We start from the raw sequence: 20,617 nt of genomic DNA on the forward strand, positions 1-20,617 counted from the left end.
GCAGCATGGCATAAAATGGCAGGCCTAGCCTAAAGTCACTCCTTGGTGATGTGCTTCCTGTAGAACTTGCTGGTGTGGGGTGGTGGGTTTGGCTTAAGCTAAGAAGTAGTTGTCCTGGGTCACACTACCAGAAAAGAGGGGAAGCGCCTGTTTCTGGATGGAGGTGGGGACTGGTAACCCAAGTCTCCTTTGCCGAGCGCTTCTGTAAGTATCCATGCTTAGCTGTGCTTGGTAAGCAGCTTGCAAGGCACCCTGGTGAAGAGAACCAAGTAGCAGATGTAGATGAGAAACGCTGCAGAAGAAGAATGACTCCAGAGCATGGTGCAGGAGCAGAAGCAAACTGCACAGGAGGGAGCATGGGGAGGAATCAGAAGGCGTTGAGGCTGACTAGCACTGCCAAAATAAGTGCTCATCAAATGGCACTCAATACTGATCTGCACTAATGCGGTGACTCCCACTGTACCGTAGCCCCCTAGAGTCAACTTGCCTGTCTTTTCTAGTATCATAAGCTGTCTCTAGGGAGCGATCTCTGCAGCATGCGTAGCCTGATGAACAGCAAGGAGAGACATGTATCCAGGACACGGTCCCCTCCAAAATGGACTGCTGCCATACATTCCTGTTTCTTGTCTCTTCTCGGTGGGGACGCTTTTGCATTACTGTGCACGTTTGTAGCTTGTGCAAGCATATCTGAGCTCACCTAATTGAATTCTGTTGGCTGTGGTGGTGAAGGTGTCAGTAATAACCAGGACCTTGGGAGGAGCAATGTAGGACCCACAGTGAAGTCTCTGCAGCATTGTTGTTAGATTCCCATGAAGCTACTCCAAAATGGGAATTTTTAAGAACCATTGCAGGACAAAGAAAGGGTGGCACCACCTGTTTCTAGTATTCAGAAGGATCTCTTCTGCCATCTATTGCCATGTACAGCTCACCACATGCCTGTATAGAAGAGAAAAAAATCCTGTCCGATTTCAGGTGGGACAACCCTAGAGAAAGTGGATTTAAAAGAGCCATTGTCTTGCTGAAATAGATTGTCCTGATCCTACATTTATAGATGAATAAGCCTTTGGACTTGGATTTATGGACAGTCCACAGGACAGTCACTATAGTGTGATCAGAAAACAAAGGCAGGTACTGTGGGAAAACAGCTTCTTGGGAGCTTCGTTCAGCTGCCATATCCTCATTTGGTCATGGTACTACTGCTCCTTCTCCCTGGGCAGCAGCTGATAAACCCTCCTGGGCTTGCCACAGCCACCAGCACATGGGATGTGTGGAAGTGTTTGACTATTTGGTGGTAATTAATGTACTTAAATCTAAATCACCTTTTCTACAGCTGCTGAAGGCTGGGCTGGAAGCATCCCATCGTTGAGATGCCTGAAGGTAGATGTGTGGCTTTGTGATTGTATTGTACTGGAGTTGCGCCTTGGTAACTCAAGGTCCTGTTTTGGTCTGAACATGACAAGAAAACTTGCGACGCTGTGTACAGCACTGCAGTAACGCAAATTGCATACGATAAGCATTGACTGTTCCTCATCAGGTTCAGCTAAAACCAGTTGTAGCAGTAGGATGAGAGGAGACACATGTTCCTGGAGAAGGGCTGCAGGCGTGACTAATTACACTTTTGTTTTTCTGGGTTGTTCTTTGTTCCTTTTTGGTTCTGTGTATCCTGAGGTCTATGGAGGGGACTCAGGTTCACACTGGGAATATCAGGGTAGCGTCAAAATTCCCTGGCCACCATGGATGTTTCAGGACAAAAACCCAGGGCATTTAGTACCCAGTGTGATGTATCCCTTTCAAAGTTATTTAGACCACCTGAACTGCCTGGATCCATAGCTGGAATCTGAATGCAGCATTAGTTTTCCACAAATTCTTCAATGCCATCTGCTATAGTCCTCAGTCTAGCTGGCAAGGTCTGCATCCATGTCATTGTGTCTGCTCGTATATGTGAGATGGACTATGTGTGAGGCTCAATACATGGTGGCTGGAGTTGTCCAGTTCCTCCACAGTTAACATGGTGGGGGGTGGTAAACAGTGTCTAGCAGATTTTAAGAACCCCCACTTTGCCCAAGGCTGTCTTGTACATTGTTTTAACAGCCAGCTATTTCACTTAGTGGGTATCTCTGCCGAGCTGCATGAAGTAAGGCGGTTTCAATGACTGCAAATACCTTCTTGTGATCAGTGAGCATTGTCAGGAAAAATAGGTGATTCCGGAATTAATGATAATTTGAGCAGCTTTTAGCAAACAAGTTTAAGTTGCCAGCTGTACTTTGAACTAGTCATTAAGCATATGGGTTAGCTCAATTATCATTCATTAAATGTCATTCCCAAGCACCTTTCCATTGTTGCAAGAGAGGAGGTTCTCCAGAAACCAACTGTTTCCCATTTAAAATAAATACAAACAAAACAAACCCCACGACCAAAACACCAAAGGAACACGTGCATCCATTCATTGTAGCTAAAAGTTTTAGAGCAAGAAGTGTTATTTATGGAAACATGCCCTGTTAGGCTCGACGATCAAGGAGTGAATGGAGATGGGCTTAGTATTTTACTTTGATTTGTTCATTTGAGAATCTAAGGCTAGTTTAAAAGTAAGTTATTAATTTAGGCCCAATTTTCAGTTTTTGGACCACAGAAGCTAAAGATTGAGTGAATAAAGGGCTCAGTAAAAATAACTTCAGAAAAGTGTTGTATTCAACCTTACTGGAATGTTTTATTTACTGAAAATTAACCCAGATTCTTCTAACCAGACAGGATTAAGAATTATACTCTTACCTAGTAATACAGGTCTGGGCTGTGGCTTGATTACCTGATTTTGCAAATCGTTTTGAAGGAGTCGTGTCTTAGAGTGACCACAAGCGTTGCACTGGTTACCTGCACATGGTGTTTGCATGGATGGGAGCGATCAGGTCTCTCACCCTCTAGTTCCTTCCTGGTACAAACAGGTGTGGAGACACAGATGATGATTGAATCTCAATTTCCTCTACTACAAACGGCAGTAGCAACCAAGCCGACATGTTGTTAAAATGGGCAACAGATACCACTGATACAGGCAGAAAATAGTACCCCAGAAGCGTAAGGGGATGTGGAAGAAGAAATGCAGTTCACAGGACTCTTTTGTATGCCTCTTTTCTGCACTTGGTGTGGTGTCATTTATTCACCTGATGTTGTAAGTTGGGACATAGTGGTTGCAGTGGTACGTGAATTCATACAGATAGAAACGCTGCCTAGTGCCACCAGAGCTAACGCTCACACTCATGCGTGCTCCAGTGAGAGCCAACAAGACCTCCTAGTGGTCTGAGGGCAAGTTTCTCCCCCCTGTTTTTTTGCTTATCCAAGTAACGTTTATCCTCACAGTTGGGGGAAAAAAATTGTTAAATTAAAGTTTTGGCAGTGTTGGTAGACTTGTTGGTTTGAATTCTCGAGACCTGTTCTCATGAACTGGTGATCCTCTAGAAGGTTACTATTGGGATTGAAGGCCTTGGACTTGTTCTCAGCAGTGAAAGGGTAAAATATAGCTTAGCTGTGCTTTCCGCTGGCACATGCAATGGCAATAAGGATTTCCCGATTGTCCTGTGAAGAATGATACCTCCAGCACCGAATTTTGCATGCTCACTTTGGGCTTGCCTGGAAGTGCCTGTCACATGGTTGATTTTGTTTGAGCTGGAAATTACACACTTGATAATCATCTGATCTGCAGCAGATGCCTGGCTATTAAAGCCTAAATTACTTTCTTTTTTTTTTTTTTTAATGAGGGCAAAACATATCTACAGCCTATCACTTTCAGATACGTTTACCTTAATAAACGAAGCTGCACACACAAACTCATCTTTACATACAGGCATATTGTGTGCTAGACCGAGTGTCATGTTATATAGTGCGATTAAACCAAAAGTGTAAATTGTATGTTGGCTCTGATGGGAACAAAAGATGGTGCGCTTCGGACCTGATCCAGGTCGAGGTAGGGAGAAGTAAAACAGAGATAACTGTTTCACCAAGCCAGCAAAGTGTCATAGTTAGGAAATAAATAACCCGGGTACACAGCAGAGGGGAAACTAGAATGATACTAGCACAGAGTGATCAGCACAAAGGCAAAAATTGGTGAGGTAGAGCGCCTGTCCGTGCCAGAGCCCTCCATGTGACGGGTGCTAGTGGCTGATGGAAGGACAGCCGTAATGCTCAACTGTGACCGTGTGTAGCTGTGTGGGATGGTCAGGCTGAGACAGTGGTATGGGAAAGGTCCCACAGAACTTAGCTCAGCTTTAGCTGTGCGAGGACAAAGCCCCGAATGGATAAAAGGAAATATATGGTGCACTGAATTTTTGCTACTCAGATTGAGAGATGTAATACTGAAAGAGATCTGGGAACTGCAAAGCCTAAGTGAGCAATAAGAAGAAACCCAAACTCCTCTCATTTAAAGATGTACTTTGGTAGAGGATGACTCCTCAACAGCTGGCCTTAGATCAGGCAGTAAGCGGGTCCCTATTCCTAACTATCTGCACAGTGTTTGGTGAAGATTAATACCAGCTCATTGCCGCTAGTTAGTGATTTTAATGTGTTAAAAATAACTATCTACAAATACGTTGCAGTTTCTTAGGAGGAGAAGTGACAAAAGCAAAGTAACCAAATACCAACGCTGCTCTTAAAAAGTCAGAGGCGTAGATTCCTTCACTTTAGCTTGCAGGCCTCTTGCTAGCAGCTCAGAAAGTGAAAAACACACTGCATTGCAAAGGGAAATGGTAATTAGTCACAAAACGGTGACACTCGAACAGCTACTTAAGCTACTGTTTCCTATAGAGTTTGGAAATCTAACCCTAGTGGTGCCATTATAAAACAGAACGACAAACATCAGGCAACAGAGAAGCAGGAAACAACGAACCAAAAGTGAAGTTCAAGGAGTAAGTGAAAGGTGGTGAGACCAAACAGCAAGCAAATATTCTAGTATGTAACGAGCAGGAAGTTTTGTGAAAACCTGCAGGTTGCTGGGGATTAGAGAATGTTTGAAAAACAGTTTGTTTTGTAAATCGCTTCCCAGTTGAGATGCTTAGGACAGCCTCTCAACCCTGGAATTAATTATAAATAGATTATTACTATGAATACATACATATTATAAATTCAGTTGTCCATATTGTACTTTGTGTACTTTTTATAGTACTTATGCTTTGCTTTCACTTAGGAGTTATGGAATAATAAACTGAAAATAGTCAGATTTTTGTACCAGTGTACAACTAAATCTCGCATACTGATAATTTAATACTTGGTTTGTAGCTAACACAGTGTGCCCCGTTATCTAGAGTATTGATGTTTACTAAATTTTAACACAGACTGGTATTACTAACCTGAGCTTTGCTTTGCAAAGAAAAGGCTGCCTTTATGTAGTAGGTGTTTTCTTCCTAAACGTGTCCTTTTCTACAAGCTGAAGGAACGGTACTAGGATATTCTATTTTAACAGACATTTCTGAAGTATTTTTCGCTAACACAAACTGTAGTGTTTTGATTCTAAAGAATGCAATTTGCTTAAAATATTCAACTAAAAATAAATTCCTGTTTAGAAAAGCTTCAAAAAGTGTATTTTGCCTTGGAAAGAAATGTTTTCCAGCCTAGTCTGAGTTTGTATACCCGGGATATTTTTGTAGTGGAGTTTTAGTCTTTGGCTGTAATTCGCTGTCTTGGACCTAAACAGTCAGTTCAGTGGAAGAGAAGTGTACCAAAAGGAGGTGAGGCTTCCTTAGGCTGAGGCTTTTTTTGGACTTCATGTAATATGTAGGTGTTTAAAGTCTCTCAAAAGCAGTAGAAGGAAAATAACATTCTGTTGAGAGGAGGGGAATTACTATTTATTTTTAAATAGTCTGGATATTTCTGGCTGCTGTTGGGTGTTTGCATGATGTTTAGATGTGGTATTATTTTGGGTTCTTCCCTCATCCTTTTCCTTCTTGCGAAGTTTTTTCTGTTTGCGTATTTGCAAGTCTTACATAGTGTATACCCTTTCAATGAGGACAGAGCGAGCAGTTTATTTTGAGGACGCAAACAGGATTTTTGTTGTTCTTTTTACCACTCGTGCCAATTTGCCTTCTGTTGCCAAATGCATGCTAAATAGGTCATTCCAGCAGAAATCGTTGCAATAACAAGCAAAGAGCAAAGCCACACTGGTGGTGTTACGTGTTTATGACACACAAAATGCCTTTCTGAGCACTTTTATCACTTCCTTACCTGTTCTGCCTTGCTCAGAAGTGCTGCGTAAGTGAGTACAATGGGCTGCTATGCTTGATCTGATGCAACCTCCTTTTTTGGCAGCAGCTTCACACTTATATTGGATTAAGTGTAATGTGAAACCATACCCGAAATAATTGGTTTTATGCTTCTAGAGGTTTTCATGGGGACATATGAGGTTATTAAGATGCATACACTCCTTCACAAGGAAACAGTTTTAAGTTATTGCCCGTGTTTTGAAAGGTATATGTTTTTCCTTTTCCGGCCCACCTTTGAAACTGGTCACCTTGACAGAGACCTGGAGCTAAGGCTGCTTAAAAGCTTGGCTTTTCTGTCCTAACCTCCATGTCTCATCCTTTCTTGCTCTTGGCTTGCTCTGTGCACCCTCAGGCATTGAAGTAGAAGCCTGTGGAGCATATGCCTATCTATGCAAAGAATAGTAGTTGTTGCAGAAACCTAAAGGATGCTGCAGTTACAAAAGGGTGCCTTCGTTTACTGGTGTTCATAAATAGAACTGATGATGCTTACACCTGTAACTGCTCAGGGTTTTAATAAAAAATGGGTATTTCATAAGGAGCAGGCCTGTTCTTGTGGCGCTGGTGAGCTCAAACCAAGCAGAGGAAGTACAGCAAACACCAACAGAGATGCGAGAGGAGAAGCATCTCAGATACATCTGACCATACAGCAAGAAGTCTCCGCAGCCTCCCCAGGTTTGTAGCCTGAAACTGGGTGGAGGGAAGACCTGGCATTTTCACTGTCCTCACTGAAATAAAGGTCTCTGCAGGAGCATGATGGGCAGTGAGGAGCCGGTGATGCTGCCAGGCCAGGCCGTGCGCCGTGCAGGAAGCAGGCAAGCAAAATGAGCAGGGAATTGTTTGTATTGGGAAAGGACAGCTAGCAGAGAGTGTATTTTCAAAGGCAGACCTAACCAAAAGTACTTTCAATTCACTAATTCATTTCATGTCTATGCTGAACTTTAAGTCATTCCCTAATCCTCTTTCAATGTTCTAGGGACCGATAATAGGGATGCAGCAAACAGCCTTGGCTGATCCTTGCTGCAAAGGGTTAATTTTGAACCATGAAACAGGCTTAACCTTTACTTTTTGGAGTAGTGGTAGTTGTGGAGTCCTCCTTGTTGCTTATCTTTGATCACATGAGGTTTGAGTAGGTAGTTTCAGAGATGTGATGAATGGATAGTGTATGTTCTTAACAGCCAAGCTGAGGAAGCACATTGATGGAGAAAAATCGCTGTGCAGATGAGAGCAGCAGGCAGGGTTGCTTGCTAGCCTTTATAATCTGGTTTGTGGCGAGAGAGCGTACGTTTTGTGCAGAACAGAAGCCAACACAAGCATTTTTCTCTGGCTGAATGTGTGGTTTTGGTGATAGAAATGTAGTTGGTTGAAATTAAAATCCCATTCATCCTGTGTGGGAGTCCCCTGCTTGAAGGAACAGAGCTTTGCAAGGCAATCTGAGTCATTTTGGGGGCATACAGGCAGATCTATACAACATATTCATTCTGGAAAGATAATTGTTCATAGATATGAGGAAACATATATGTTCAATCATCTTTTAGTTCCAGTTCAGGAATTATAAGCACTGTGATAAAAAAAATATAATTATAAACACCATGCTATATTTGCCATTAAGGAAATGAAAATAAGCAGTAAGAATAGCTGGTGGTTTTTTGTTGTTTTGGGGGGGTAGGAGTTGGATGGTGAGGTCATGGACAATTTTATGCGGAATTTAGGGAGAAAATGGCTGATGCTACTTTTGTTCTCTGTTGTCATTAGGACACATGTATATACGTATACAAACACTGCTGGGATTTAAAAAAAAATATTTTTTTTTTCTATTTTAGTCACAAAATTGTGAAAATTTAAAATACAGTAACAAACCTCTTGTTACCCAACTATTTAAGTTTAATATCCATGAAAAAGGTTTGCCAATTACCTGTTTCATCCGCACTGAATGATAACGGTGCTTTCCTTAAGTCATAACAGTCAAGCCTGCTGTGGAGTGACAAGACCCGGCTTTTCCTTCAGTGTTATTGATTCATGTTTCAGTTTGACATTATGTAAATACTCTGCTATTAGGGAAGAAAATGACATAAAATTGCATCCTTTCTCAATGAGATTTTAAGTTCTTTCAGTAGCTTCTCTCCTTTTTGAAGCTATAATAAAGATCATAATTAGAATCCCAGTTGCTTAAGTGAGAAATTAGCATGTTCTTAAACGCTGAGCAGAGTCAGGTTCCCAGCGAGACCCCCTCCGGGTATCTGTCCTGCCCCAAAGCGCTTTCCCTAATACCAATTTGCATTCTAGACATATTAAAGAAAATCATATTCATTGCCACCTAGCAGTTAATCAGAGCCTTCAGATAGGCTTGAAATAATTTGCAGCCTGACTGCCAAAACCAGCTGCATCCGTTCATTTCCTTCAGCCGTACCCAGGCACTCTCTAAAACTTATCAGAGAGTGTCAGTCCATAGCCCAGTACCAGGACTGTGACAAATTCACTCCATGCATGTCCTGCATTCTTTAAAATTTGTCACAAATACTACTTAACCCCACCCCCAGATGTCCTTGCTTACTGTCTTCTAGGCTGTGGCCAAGGGAACAAAAATCTAATGGCTTTTACCTAATATCTTCCCTGTCAAAAATATTTTTCCTTAAAGGTTTTGATTTGTTTTTGTAGAACTGGGAACTAACATAGATACCTTATCTATTAATATATATATTACCATGTAAATAAGATTCTAGCAGATTGGAATACATTTTAACTTTATTGGGGCTATAATAAACCTAATTTGTAAATTAATTAAAAACAAGAAGCAAAGAATGCTAACACTTAAAAAAAAAAAAAAGAAGACATTTTCATGGTGCAAAATAGAGATTTAGTTTCCAAATAAGTGAATAGTAAACTGTAATTGTATGATGTGCAAGAAAATACTCGGAACATATGAAACAAGTAGTCACAGATTTTATAGTCAAGATGTTCTCTTTCTGGTTTTCCAAATTGTTGCAGAAGTTACCAAAGGGTAAAGCAAATAAAATACTGCCTTCGCAATTGACCCAGGTAGGGATATGTTATTGGTGGGAGACGGAATTGGATATCTGTCTCTCTCTCTCTTTTTTTTTTTTTTTTTTTAAAACAGTGAATTTTTATGTTCTGACATCTCTCCTGCAAGTTCTGCCTAACGTGCTTCTGATATGCTCTTGTTTCCACAGGCCAAGGCTGCAAGCACAAAGGAAGTTTGCTCAGTCCCAGCCAAACAGTCCCAGCACAACTCCAATAAAGATAGTGGAGCCGTTGTTACCCCCTCCCGCTACTCAGATTTCTGACCTCTCCAAAAGGAAGCCCAAGACAGAAGATTTTCTCACTTTCCTCTGTCTTCGAGGTAGGAGTCCTGCAGCGGCCTAGGGGGACAGTCTCATTTCAAGAACAAGCCGTAGCACCACACACCGAGTAGCAGCTAGACAAATGTACTGGTGCTACACTTGAATATATTGTGTGCATTTCAGCTCCCAGCAATTTGACCATATCTGCAGCAAGAGCATTTGAGTTCATGGTTGTAAAGGCCATAAAATGATGCCGGTAATAGTGCAAAAGGAAATCTCTTTTATGCTTAGCACTCTGTTATCCTTGAATGGGTTTTTTTTCTAGCTCTCTTAAGTCTTCCCCATCCTCCTTTGTTTTGTCTGACTATAAACTGAAGAAGTGCTTAACTTACCTAAGTACTTGTTCCTGCAAGAGGAGAAATCTGGTTGGAAATTCCCCTTGTCTACCTACTCACTTGTCCTTCATTGTTCAACCTGGATGAGGCTTTTCATCTGACAACTGGTGGAGGGGTTGCCTGTTGTTCTTAGCTGCCCAGGATCTGGATTCTTCCCGTGGTAATAATTAAAACAGGTGAGCTCCTCGATTCTGCGGCCCAAGTGCAGACGAGGCGTCTGAAGTTGTACGGCGAGGTACCCGAATTGTCTTCCAGTAACAGGTGCCTGAGCCTGGCTGGAGCAATATGTTGTGTGCCTGGCATCCCTGGTGTGTGTCTGTGAGCCCGCATATCAGACTTGGGGACCTTAGTGTGAGATACAGCTCACTGTCCAGATTAAGCTAAAGAAGGAGGAGACCTTACCTGAGTGGTCATTTTTCTGGAGACTTTCCATGGCCCTTGTCCCAGATCATGTACTGTACAAATCATGTACATGCATCTTTCAGTTTAATCTCCCAAGTGGCACATTGGCTCTTGTGGTATGTTTCTCTTTTGGCAGGTGCCCCCCTGGCCCCTTAGCTAGTCACTGCTCTGTCCTTGATGTGCTGGAAGGATGCCTCTTGCTGTTGTTTTGTCCCATTACCTGCTGAAAGGGTGTGCATTTGTTACAAATAGGACTTGTCTGCAAAAGTCTTACCTAGTGGATTGAATCCTTCAAAGCTTGTGTTTGAGTTCCCCTTTCCAGTTCTGAGGTCCCCGTTGCACCTGCAACACTGGTAGTCATCGGCAGTCAACACTACCCGTAGCTTCCTGCTGAGGCTTTCTCACCTTAATGCAATGTGGTTTGATTTCTTTTATTCTTCTCTTCTATGAAATTTTAGGCTAGTGGTAGCTTTAGATTGGTTGCTAATACATCTGTCTTGATTCTGGTCCAATATGGAGCCTCCATCCTGTTGGGACTTCTGGTAAAGCGGGTGGGTGGAAGGGATGGAGGGGGGTGATTTGCTAGCTTTTGTGTTTGTTTAAAGGATTGAGAGGAGCAGAATCTAATGGAGTTTAAAGTGGCATCACAGTCCTCTGAAATTTAATCTGTGGAAATGTATTTCTAATTTAGTCTGCTGTGAGGTTGATCAGTCTGTTGGCAGCATGTCACTGCTGTGATCTGGGCCAACTGCCACAGTTGTTGGTGGGAAAATTCAGATGGTGGGGGGGGTGTGTGTGTGTATGTGTGTGAGCACACATGGTTGCATTCACACACTTGTTTCCACTGCTTGCTAACTAAGCGTGTGTTATTTATAGCTTTGAAGGCACTTGCACTTAAAGGCAACCTGTGTGGAGAAGTGACTTATCTCCTTTTTTATTTCCTACTGTCTCTTAACACTCTGCTTTAACAATGCAAATGGGAAGCACGGGTACTTTTGTCCTATTCCAGTGCTTCATTCAGAAGGTTTGATTTTTATTTTTTTTAAATCAGTGGCTGTTTAGCTCTTGCACCTGTAATTTTCTTCTTTGTTATTCATCTGTAGAATAATTGATGTTTTGTACTGTCAATTAAGAACTTGCAATTCATTCCTAATTTCTTCAGTATGCAGGAGTACTCATATATTTCAGACAACACGTGCGTTCAGACGGCAAGATCCCAATTACAATTATATCAAAAACCACGAGGGAAAATGTGCTCTGAGTGCCACACACGGCATGTTCTTGGTCTGCTTAAACAGGCTGAAGAAAAGCAGAAAGGGGAAGCTGTCAGCTCTCTGTTTCAGCACCTCCACGAGCTTATTGCTCCATCACCCCTGTATAAAGCCTGAAAAAAGATAGTAAAAACAGGGGCGGGAGGATCTTCTTAGACATCTGCTACCTGGATGCGTTTCTGTGGAGGAGCAGGAGGGTGGCTGTGGCTTGGAAGGAGAGGGAGTGGGATTGTTGACACTGCTATTATCATGGTTCTCACTTCGGTGTCTGAACTGCTGTGTCCTTCAGGAAGCCCTGGTTGCCTGAGATTTGTGCCCATTTGGTCCCTCAGATGGTTTAGCTCCAGATGGTGGTCTCTTGATGTGCCCATTGGAGAAAAGGAGGTGGAAGGTGGCTCTTAATATGCTTGCAGGGAGTACACGTAGCAGCCTGCTGGTACATCCAGCTCCAGAAAGGTCCCCTAAGTGGCCTTCCAGGACACTTGCAGGCTTAGCTTGATCCTGCTCTTCTGATGGTACACAGTGAGCTCGGAGAGGGAAGAGCCTGCAGCTTACTTAAACCTTGCATAGGGAAGACTTGTGATTTTTTTGGAAGGGATTTGTTTTGGTTTTGAACCTCTGTGCTATTATTTATTGAAGTGTTGAGGGATTCAAAATTGCTTGCATGGTGGGACATGTGTTTTTTCTGATTTCTGTCCAGAAATGTCTGTCCAGCCCTGGCAGTTTGCACTTTCGTAATGAAATGCGACACACAATTACATGAAAATAAGAGCATAGCACTTTGAAAGTTGTTTAGTAGTAAGCGTAGTAGTGATATGATCCAGGATAGTAAATCACCATGTTTGCGTGTGTGTTTGTAGGGTTTTTGGTTGGGTTTTTTTGGGAGTGGTTGGTGGTTTGGGTGTTTTGGTTTGGTTTGGTTTTTTTTAAATTATTTTTATTTTTTTGGAGTTGGGACTGTCTTAGGTCCTAGTCCTTCAAAATGCTCTGACGATATAGTCCTCATTCATGGTCAAAGATTTTCTTTGGCAAAGGAGTCTTCTCCAGGACCAGTGTGAAAACATCTCTCTGGTCATGTCTCTGTCCTTGTCACACCACACCCAGTGGCAGTGTCAGAAGCATGGTGTAAATTTGCAACACCATATCACCGTGCACTTTCATTTTCTATTTTTAAATGGAGAAATCTAAAAATCCCAGCCACAAGCAGAAGTTCACTCTTCAGTACTCTGGGGGGTTTATTTTAAGTGGCAGCAGCTGAATTCTGTGAGTGATGAAGCAGTACTATGATGTGATGGTGTGGAGGAAAGACCCTTGATGTGTGTTAGGTCCCGTATTTAGGAAAAGGAGTCCCATATACCTGGCCTTCTCCTATGTTTCAGAAAATGTAATGTTTCAAATCACTTTTATTTATTTAATTTTAATTTTTTTTTTATCATCCTGTAATTTCAAAGGGAGATAATTTAACCACGATGGCCTGCTTGGTTTCATTATTCAGAATACTAGGGGCGTTAGACATATTTTTAATTAGTTTGGTTTTGAACCCTTGATTTGATAATACAATGTACCAATTACTTCTTTAAAGGTAAGCGGAGCAGAATGAAAAAGCTGTAACAGTTGATGAATATTTGAGCACCCTGGAATATATCTCACTGATCAAACTTGACAAAATTCCCTTGCTTTCTATTATTTTGATTTTTAAATTTTTTTATTTTTAAATTCTGACCAAGAATTTCCAACACAAGAAGGAAGTGAATAGCACAGATATCTCTGAAGTGTTTGTCTGCAGCGTTCTTATCTTTAAATAGCTTCTTTGAAGGAGCCCATATGCCCTTTGCCAGAGGCATAATTAGTCTTTCGGCAGTGTGCGTAAATACAAGTGTGTCACCTCTGTGCAGTTGTACAACGGCTTTCACTTTTACTGTATTTTCTGCCTCTGATCAAATTTTTCTTGCTAGCTTCTGTTACAGCGCATTTAAGTTACCTTTACTCTGCATAATTATTTACAGGTTAAAAACATTGCGAGTGGAATAATACAGGGCTAAAGGGGGATGAAGAAACAACTCCCTCTGAGCAATGGATCTTTGTCAAAAGGTGATAACAGGAAGGCTATGATTAGGAGCCTACATTTTAAGAAGTTTTCCCATGATCAATTTTCTAATTAAGCCGGGCCTCTGGGAGTTACATGCTAGAGAATTTCAGGGATTCCTAAATAAAGATGGTTTAATTGAGATCTCACAAATGGAGTTTTCAGGCTCCTCTAACAACTACTCTGCAAAACACGTGACTGTTCGCTTTGAGTACTGCAATGACTTCACGATATGATGGTTTCTTACAACTGGGCAAAACCGAAATAGAAAATATCACTATAGCACATTGGTCCAAAGTTAAGTAACTTAAAAATCTTGATGCCATGGTCCTCTTGCAGTTTGCTCTTAAACAGGCTTTTTGGTTTAAACACCTTGTTTAGTTGATAGGCTCGGGGCCCTTTGATACCAGTCTTCTCTCTTGTGTCTCAATAGGAAGTATTGTATTGTCTATGGTAATAGATACCTACAGAGATTTTCCAACAGGATTTACAACAGGAGAGACCCGAAAACCTCGGGAGCTCTTAATTTTGGGCACATTAGAAAATGACCATTAATTAGCTTTTAACAAGGCAGAAAGTAACGCTTGCCGGGTAATTCAGTGTCAATAGGTACACTGGCCTTTATGAGAGCTGGCGACTGCATCAGTCACATTCTTGAAGTCCCAGCCTTCCAAGGGGAGTATGTTGCCACCATGGGGACATGCTCACCAGATCAGAGTAAGCACGATAAATAGCACAGCAGCTTGACTAGGCTGGAAGCAAAGCGTTGAAATGCTGATGCTGTCCAAAAAGGTGGGCTGCTTTGCAGTCTGGGTTAGTTTTTATAATTCCAAAGTAATGCTAAAACGTTACGATAATTTTTTTAAAATATTGGAGGAAGATTTGTTATCAATTTCGTTGTTAAATCATTTGATGTTTGAGACCAAAATTTTAGACTGGATTGAAAACACAAGAATAAACTCTGGGGTGTAGAATCTTAATTGAACAAACCGTTTAATAAAAATAAATTTGCATTTAGCAAATGTAATCTCACAATTTTGACGTTCTTTTTTTAAAATTAGGAGTAACATTGAAATGTAAAAGAAGAGGTATATCTCATAACGTGCAACCATTTAGTCCACCTCTGGAATATGCTGCTCTGGGCTGGTAACTCACTCCTGCAGTGGTTTAGCATAGGAGTAATTTAATCAGTGTTGGCAGGGAGAAGTGGATATGCGGGCTTACGGTGAAAAGCACGTGTATGAGGTATGCAGAGAGAGCCCGGCGACTAACGCTGTGGCATTATTCCTTCCCAGGGGATGGGAGTGCTGCTGGAGGGCTGTTCCTTCAGGGACACAGTGGAAGGTGCATCTTCACATCAGTTTGTGCCTGCCAGGAGATTTAAGAGGTTGTAAGAGCTGCTGAGTGCAAGAGTAGTGTGCATGTAGTACTGCAGCTGAATCAAAGTTTTACCCTGATCTTCCCATTTTGGGGCCCCTTTCTGATGTTAATGATTCCAATATCTACCCCTGCAAAAAGCCACAGGATGAAATTAGCTCACTGAAATGGGAGACTCATCTTGTGGTTCAGCTTTTGTGTTTGCCACGGATTCTCTCCGAGTCCCTTGGTGAGCTGCTTAGATTTTCGGTGAAATGAGGAGAAATATTTAACTCTCTATGTCGGTATTGACATAGCTGGACATTGATTATGGATGAGCTACTGGCATAAAATCTGAGTGCTCTGATGGCAGCAGCAGTGCTTCAAAACTTCAGTGCCCACAGTTTTCGCCACCCAGGTGGGCGATATAAAGTATTCTGGCAAAGGCAATTCCTGCCCTCCCTGCCAACCAGAAACCCATGAGCCTGCTTCTGTAACCTGTGAACCTATTGTAGGTTCAGTGCCCCCTGAAAGGCTTAGTTTGTGCTAGGAATGGGGCTCAGGATCTCTTGGGTATGAAACGCAGCCTGGTAGCCTTCTGGGCATGGCAGCATGGGGGTTTGGGATTTGCAGACTTGCCTTGTTCATGGTGGAGAGGAACATAAAGTCGGGGTTGAAGTGTATGTGGGAAGGGTTGGTTTTGAGGTTTGCCTCTAAATCTATCCAGGTTAGTGGAGGTAAATTGCTTTGAGATTGTCAGATACAATTTGTAGATGTGAGAAGCACAATACATGTTTTTTTGAAATATTCAGTAGTCTGCTACTCTGGTGTGTGTTTTGTTGACCTCGAAAAGTGAACCTTATATCTTTTTCCTGAAGATTCACGTGTTTCCCCACGCTTACTCCGCTTCCCTAAAAAAGAAACAATTTCCTTTGGCTTTTTGGTTTTAACTTATACTGCTTTGAAGAATAGACTGAGAAGAAAATGAGTTTTATGATACTAGAATAGCCAATAAGTTATCCATAAGACTAAGTATCTTGTGATTGGTACGACAGCAGAGGAAGGGAGAGTTTGAGCATTGGTGTGTTTATGAGCTCTGTTTTGTTTCTGTACTTGGGATGGCCTTTTCCTCCCTCGCCCAGGCACGGGGGAGCTCCCTCTGGGACTGTTGCTGCAGGTGGAGTCAGACAAGTGAGATACAATTGCTCTTTCCTATAGAGTTTATGCAGTTCATTCTCTTTTAGCCTTGCTCTGTAAAATGACCATAAAGTGCAGGCATAAATTACATTTATTCGCACTTCAGGGACTTGGTGCTGTGCTGCCAAAACGTAATAAGTAGGACATACAATAAATGAGAAGCAGCCCCTAAATTTTAAGCATTGAGATGCCAGTACATGGGCAGCATTTGGGAGGCAAGGTTTTTCCACCTGCATACAGCCCCAAAATGGGGCCATATGTCAGAGGGGAAGCCAAACCTCTGGATGCAGTTTGTTATAGGGTTTGGCATGCCACATATTTATCAGGGCAGGTTTAAGTCCTGCATACCTTGACCTGCCTTGTGTTTAAATCATTCTGACGTCTTAAATTGTTTTTACGATTTTTCCAAAGCACATCTGGGTTATGTTTAATTGTTAGGAGGGGAAAAAAAAAAAAGAGAGGAGCTAGAGAGGGAGTTGGTGTAAATAATTCATGGAGAAGAATCCTCCAATTTTGCAGAAACCACAGCCCAAATTACAGAGAAGGCTCTTGGATTGAGATGATTTTTGTTGTGGTTGTAACATACCAGGGTTTGAATCCTGTCCAGATGAAAACATTTGGTTTGTACTTCAGTAAATATTGCAGAAACACTGCCAGCTAATTCTGAAGAGTAATGAAATAGTGCTTTTGGCAAAGCGCATGCACTTTCCATACTTCTGATTCCATGCTTCAGATCCAAATTCAGAGTTTCTTTTAAGATGTTTAGCTGGTCCAAGACAAAAGTTAATGTAATTTAATGAGAAACAAAACACACCGTAATTTAGGAGGGAAAACTACACATTTGTCAAATAAAAAAAAAATAATAACCTCATTAGTCAATTAAAATGACTGAAAAAGAGTTTAGTTTATTCTATTAATCAGGCACTTGCTGCTGAGGTCAACGCATCTGTATGTACAGGTTACGCAAGCATCAATTCTGCCTACTGTTAGTAGCAAGCCTGATCTTTGCACATGCAAAGGGTAACATCTTTCCAAGAAAACTGCTAAAAGCAGCACCACAGCTTAAAAAAACATATTTAACTTTGTACTTATTTTCGTATAAGCATTGGATTATTATAACAGAGGACATAAAATACATTTGTCATCCTTTCGTATGCATTAGGCAACACTTTGTGTATAGTTGTGGTAATTATTTTTCCTATATAGTTAGGTTTTCTTTTGTGTTGCTCACACAATAGGAGGGAAGGCAAAAATACTCAAGAGGGAATTTCAATAATGAAACTGCAAATAACAGACGGGAACAGTTGCCAAACATACTTCAAACCTCATTTTTTAAAGAGCTGAGTATCCTCCCTTTTTGTAATAATTCATAGCTCATTGTAACCACGATGAGTGAATTTAAAAAAGAAAAATCACCATTAATGATTTTCTCAAAATTTGTCATGCACAGCAGTATCTGATCGCAGGAGCAGTAACTCCTGTTCCGATACCGGTGAGGAGAGGGTACCTGGGGTTTTGTTAGCTGTCTGAGCTTTCTGTGTGGCTTGCAATCCCTTAGTCAGCCACGGCAATTTGTTAGACTTTCAAAATCGCAAGATGAGAGCCAGCTTCGGTGATATGACCTTACCGCCATGATTTGGAGGAGTGGGAGAGGGCTGGGAAGTTTCGTCCAGGTTGCTGCCTGGCTTTGGCCATAGCTTTTCTGCTCTTAACTGTGAGTTAACAGTGACTTGTCAAGTGGGAAAAGATGAGTGCACATCCAGATCAGGGCAGTGGGTAGACAGCACTGTCAGACAGGTACTCTTGTTAAAGCTGCTCAATACAAGGTGTCCTACCCACTTTACTGTATTTGTTTACTATTTAGTAAACAAATTCAGTAATTCTTTCAACATCTTTCTTCTCCCATTGCTTCTGCAGCCTGTGTCTGCCTGCTAACTTATCTCTCACTGCTCGCCTCTTTGTCCAGTCCCAGCACATCCGAGCCCCTCTCTTCTTCTGCTCTGCTTCTACTGCAGGCCCTTTCTTTCAGCTTGCTTCTTCTGCCATGGCTTCTCCTTCCTGCCCATCATGTTGCAATTGCCTTGTCCTGTTCTTTGGTGATGGCACATGCTTTTATGCAAATACTGATGCAAAGCAAATCAACTGTCTTCAGGGGAGGAAGAAAAAAGCATTTAGGAAGTGTGTGCCTAGACATCAGCAGGACAGAATGTAAAACGTGCAGCCTCCTACATGAGATTGGAAACATACTGTGTTTCATGTTTTGTTTAATAACATAAAGTGATATATTAAGCTACACATTCAATAAGAAAAAGTGTGCATAGAAGTTTTCCAAATCTTTACTTGAGAGCTTGTAACATTACATTACAGTTACAGCATTTATTAATGGACTTTAATTTCCTTAGTCTGGGATTTTAATCTGAATCAGTTCCCTGATCTGATTCACCACATGGCCCCACAAAAAAATTATACTGCCACAGTCTAGGTGGTGGTACAGGAGTAAGCACAAGAGGCCAGATGGGGGTAGATGCTCTGTAGGCATTTTTGACGCCAAGAAAAATGTCCGTGTAGCCACAGACAGTCTTAGATGGTTCCTTGTATGAAACATCTTCTAAATAAGTGGTGTTAGGTCAAATTTTATTTTCTAGATTATCAGCAGATTTGCTGAGTGAGCAGGATTTTCAGGCACAAGCTTATTGGGTGTGCGGCAGGGTGGGTTTCTTACTGTGGAGGGCTTCCTGCATGTTTTCCCCAGGCAATGGAGTGCTGCTCCCCTGCTCTCCTCCTTCATCCGCTGCACTGCCTATGGTAGCAGGTGCCTGCACAACTTGGGGGCTCCTGGAACAGAAGGAGACTTGTAAAATTCAATATAGCCACAGGCTCTTGTAACTCTCACAGATTTTTTTATTCTGTTTTCTTGGGGACGGAAAGTGAGGAAGGCAGGGTGTTATGTACCTAGAGTGCTGAGACCTGGCATGCACCATCTCCTGGGCACAGTTGTTGCCCCCTATCTGGAGGATTGCAGCTCTTCTCTCCTGCTGTGGTTATTAATTAAATTCAAATATTGCTCTTTAGATTGCCCTGGGTAAGCTTTGAGAATCAGGCCTTGGTGCTGGGGAGGGCAAGAGGAAGAGGAGGGATGATTGCTCATCTTTGCTCTTGCTGTCTGGCTGGCAAAATGCGTGCAAGAATGAACTGGCATTAGCTGCCTCATGGGTTTCTGTTGCTGAGTGTGTCCAGGCAAGAACAAAGATGTGCACAATAGTGTGTCGTAAATAAAAAAAAAAAACCCAAGGAAATGCCTACAACTGTATGTTCTGTGAACATGTGTGTATGTAAGTCTTGGGTGAACCTGCAGTTTTCCTTATTCTTGTGCCATTTTGGAGAGTTTTTATCACCTTGTTGTCATACATAATTTTCATGATAAATATCTGTTATATATGGGGAAACCTGAGAGCAACCTGTCAGCGAAGTTTCTCTGTAAGGCAAGCCACCATGTTCTTAACTTGAGATGAAGACAGGCCAGATTTATGAGGAAAGGCAATATATTTTGTTAGACCAACTGATATAGCTGGAAAAAACAAAACCAGCTCTTGAGTGCACCTCCACATCTCCAGTGGTCTTAGGGATTCGTGGCTACAATAACACTACCTATAAATTTGTCTAATATAAATTCTGTCTATATAAATTAGCAGCTTTGAGTAACAGTTGAGGTCCCCTGCAGAGGCAGGCTATGGTATCATATACACATTCCTGTCTGGTCTCAGAAATGAATAGAAATATTAGGACAGGAATCTATTATAACAAAGAAGGTGAGTGATCACCTAGCTTCTACTCTTACAAGTGCAGCCTCACTTGTATGAGCTTCATTAGTTCTTCAGTCATAATAAGTATGAATTTTATTTCCATAAGAGGAGTTTGGAGGGCTTCTCTTAGCTCCTTGCTTGGTGTAAACCACCAGCACACATTAACCACTCACACTTACACGTTAGGTGTTGCCTAATCAACATAATTGTCATTCTTTTAGCTTGAATGAAATCACAGTGTACTTACAGGCTTGTCTTCCCTTCATGTTGCCCATAATGGGAATTTGCAGTATCTTTTCAGCCTGTTTCAATATTTTAAACTAGTGTTTTCTCAGCCTTTTGGACACGTTTAGCTACGTAGACTTAAAGTGAAAGTGGTTTTAAGCAGCTCAACCCATAGGTGTGAACAAATTCTCAGTATTTGAGGCTATTCTAGAATCGAACCCTTAATATAAAAGACCATGATAAAAATAGTTCTAATATAAAAAGAAAATTCAAAGCACTTAGATTTCTTTCAGTGTCTTCCATCCATAACAATGCTTAAATAGAACAAAAATGCGCGAGTC

At 41.7% G+C, this 20,617-nt stretch overlaps 1 protein-coding gene across 2 annotated transcripts in view; it reads left to right on the plus strand.

The window, feature by feature from the left end:
- The window catches only part of JARID2 (jumonji and AT-rich interaction domain containing 2), a 658,143-nt gene that overhangs the window by 150,599 nt on the left and 486,927 nt on the right, over window positions 1-20,617 (plus strand). For both annotated transcript variants that reach the window (XR_010069928.1, XM_063325853.1), the window contains exon 4: window positions 9,431-9,600. Coding sequence is in view for 1 of the 2 variants with exons in the window: in XM_063325853.1 (XP_063181923.1) it covers window positions 9,431-9,600 (170 nt within the window). In the remaining variant the exon portion in view is untranslated. The remainder of the gene's footprint in view (window positions 1-9,430; window positions 9,601-20,617) is intronic.

The sequence above is a fragment of the Chroicocephalus ridibundus genome, chromosome 2 (genome assembly GCF_963924245.1).
Source record: "Chroicocephalus ridibundus chromosome 2, bChrRid1.1, whole genome shotgun sequence".
Taxonomy (NCBI): Eukaryota; Metazoa; Chordata; class Aves; order Charadriiformes; family Laridae; genus Chroicocephalus; species Chroicocephalus ridibundus.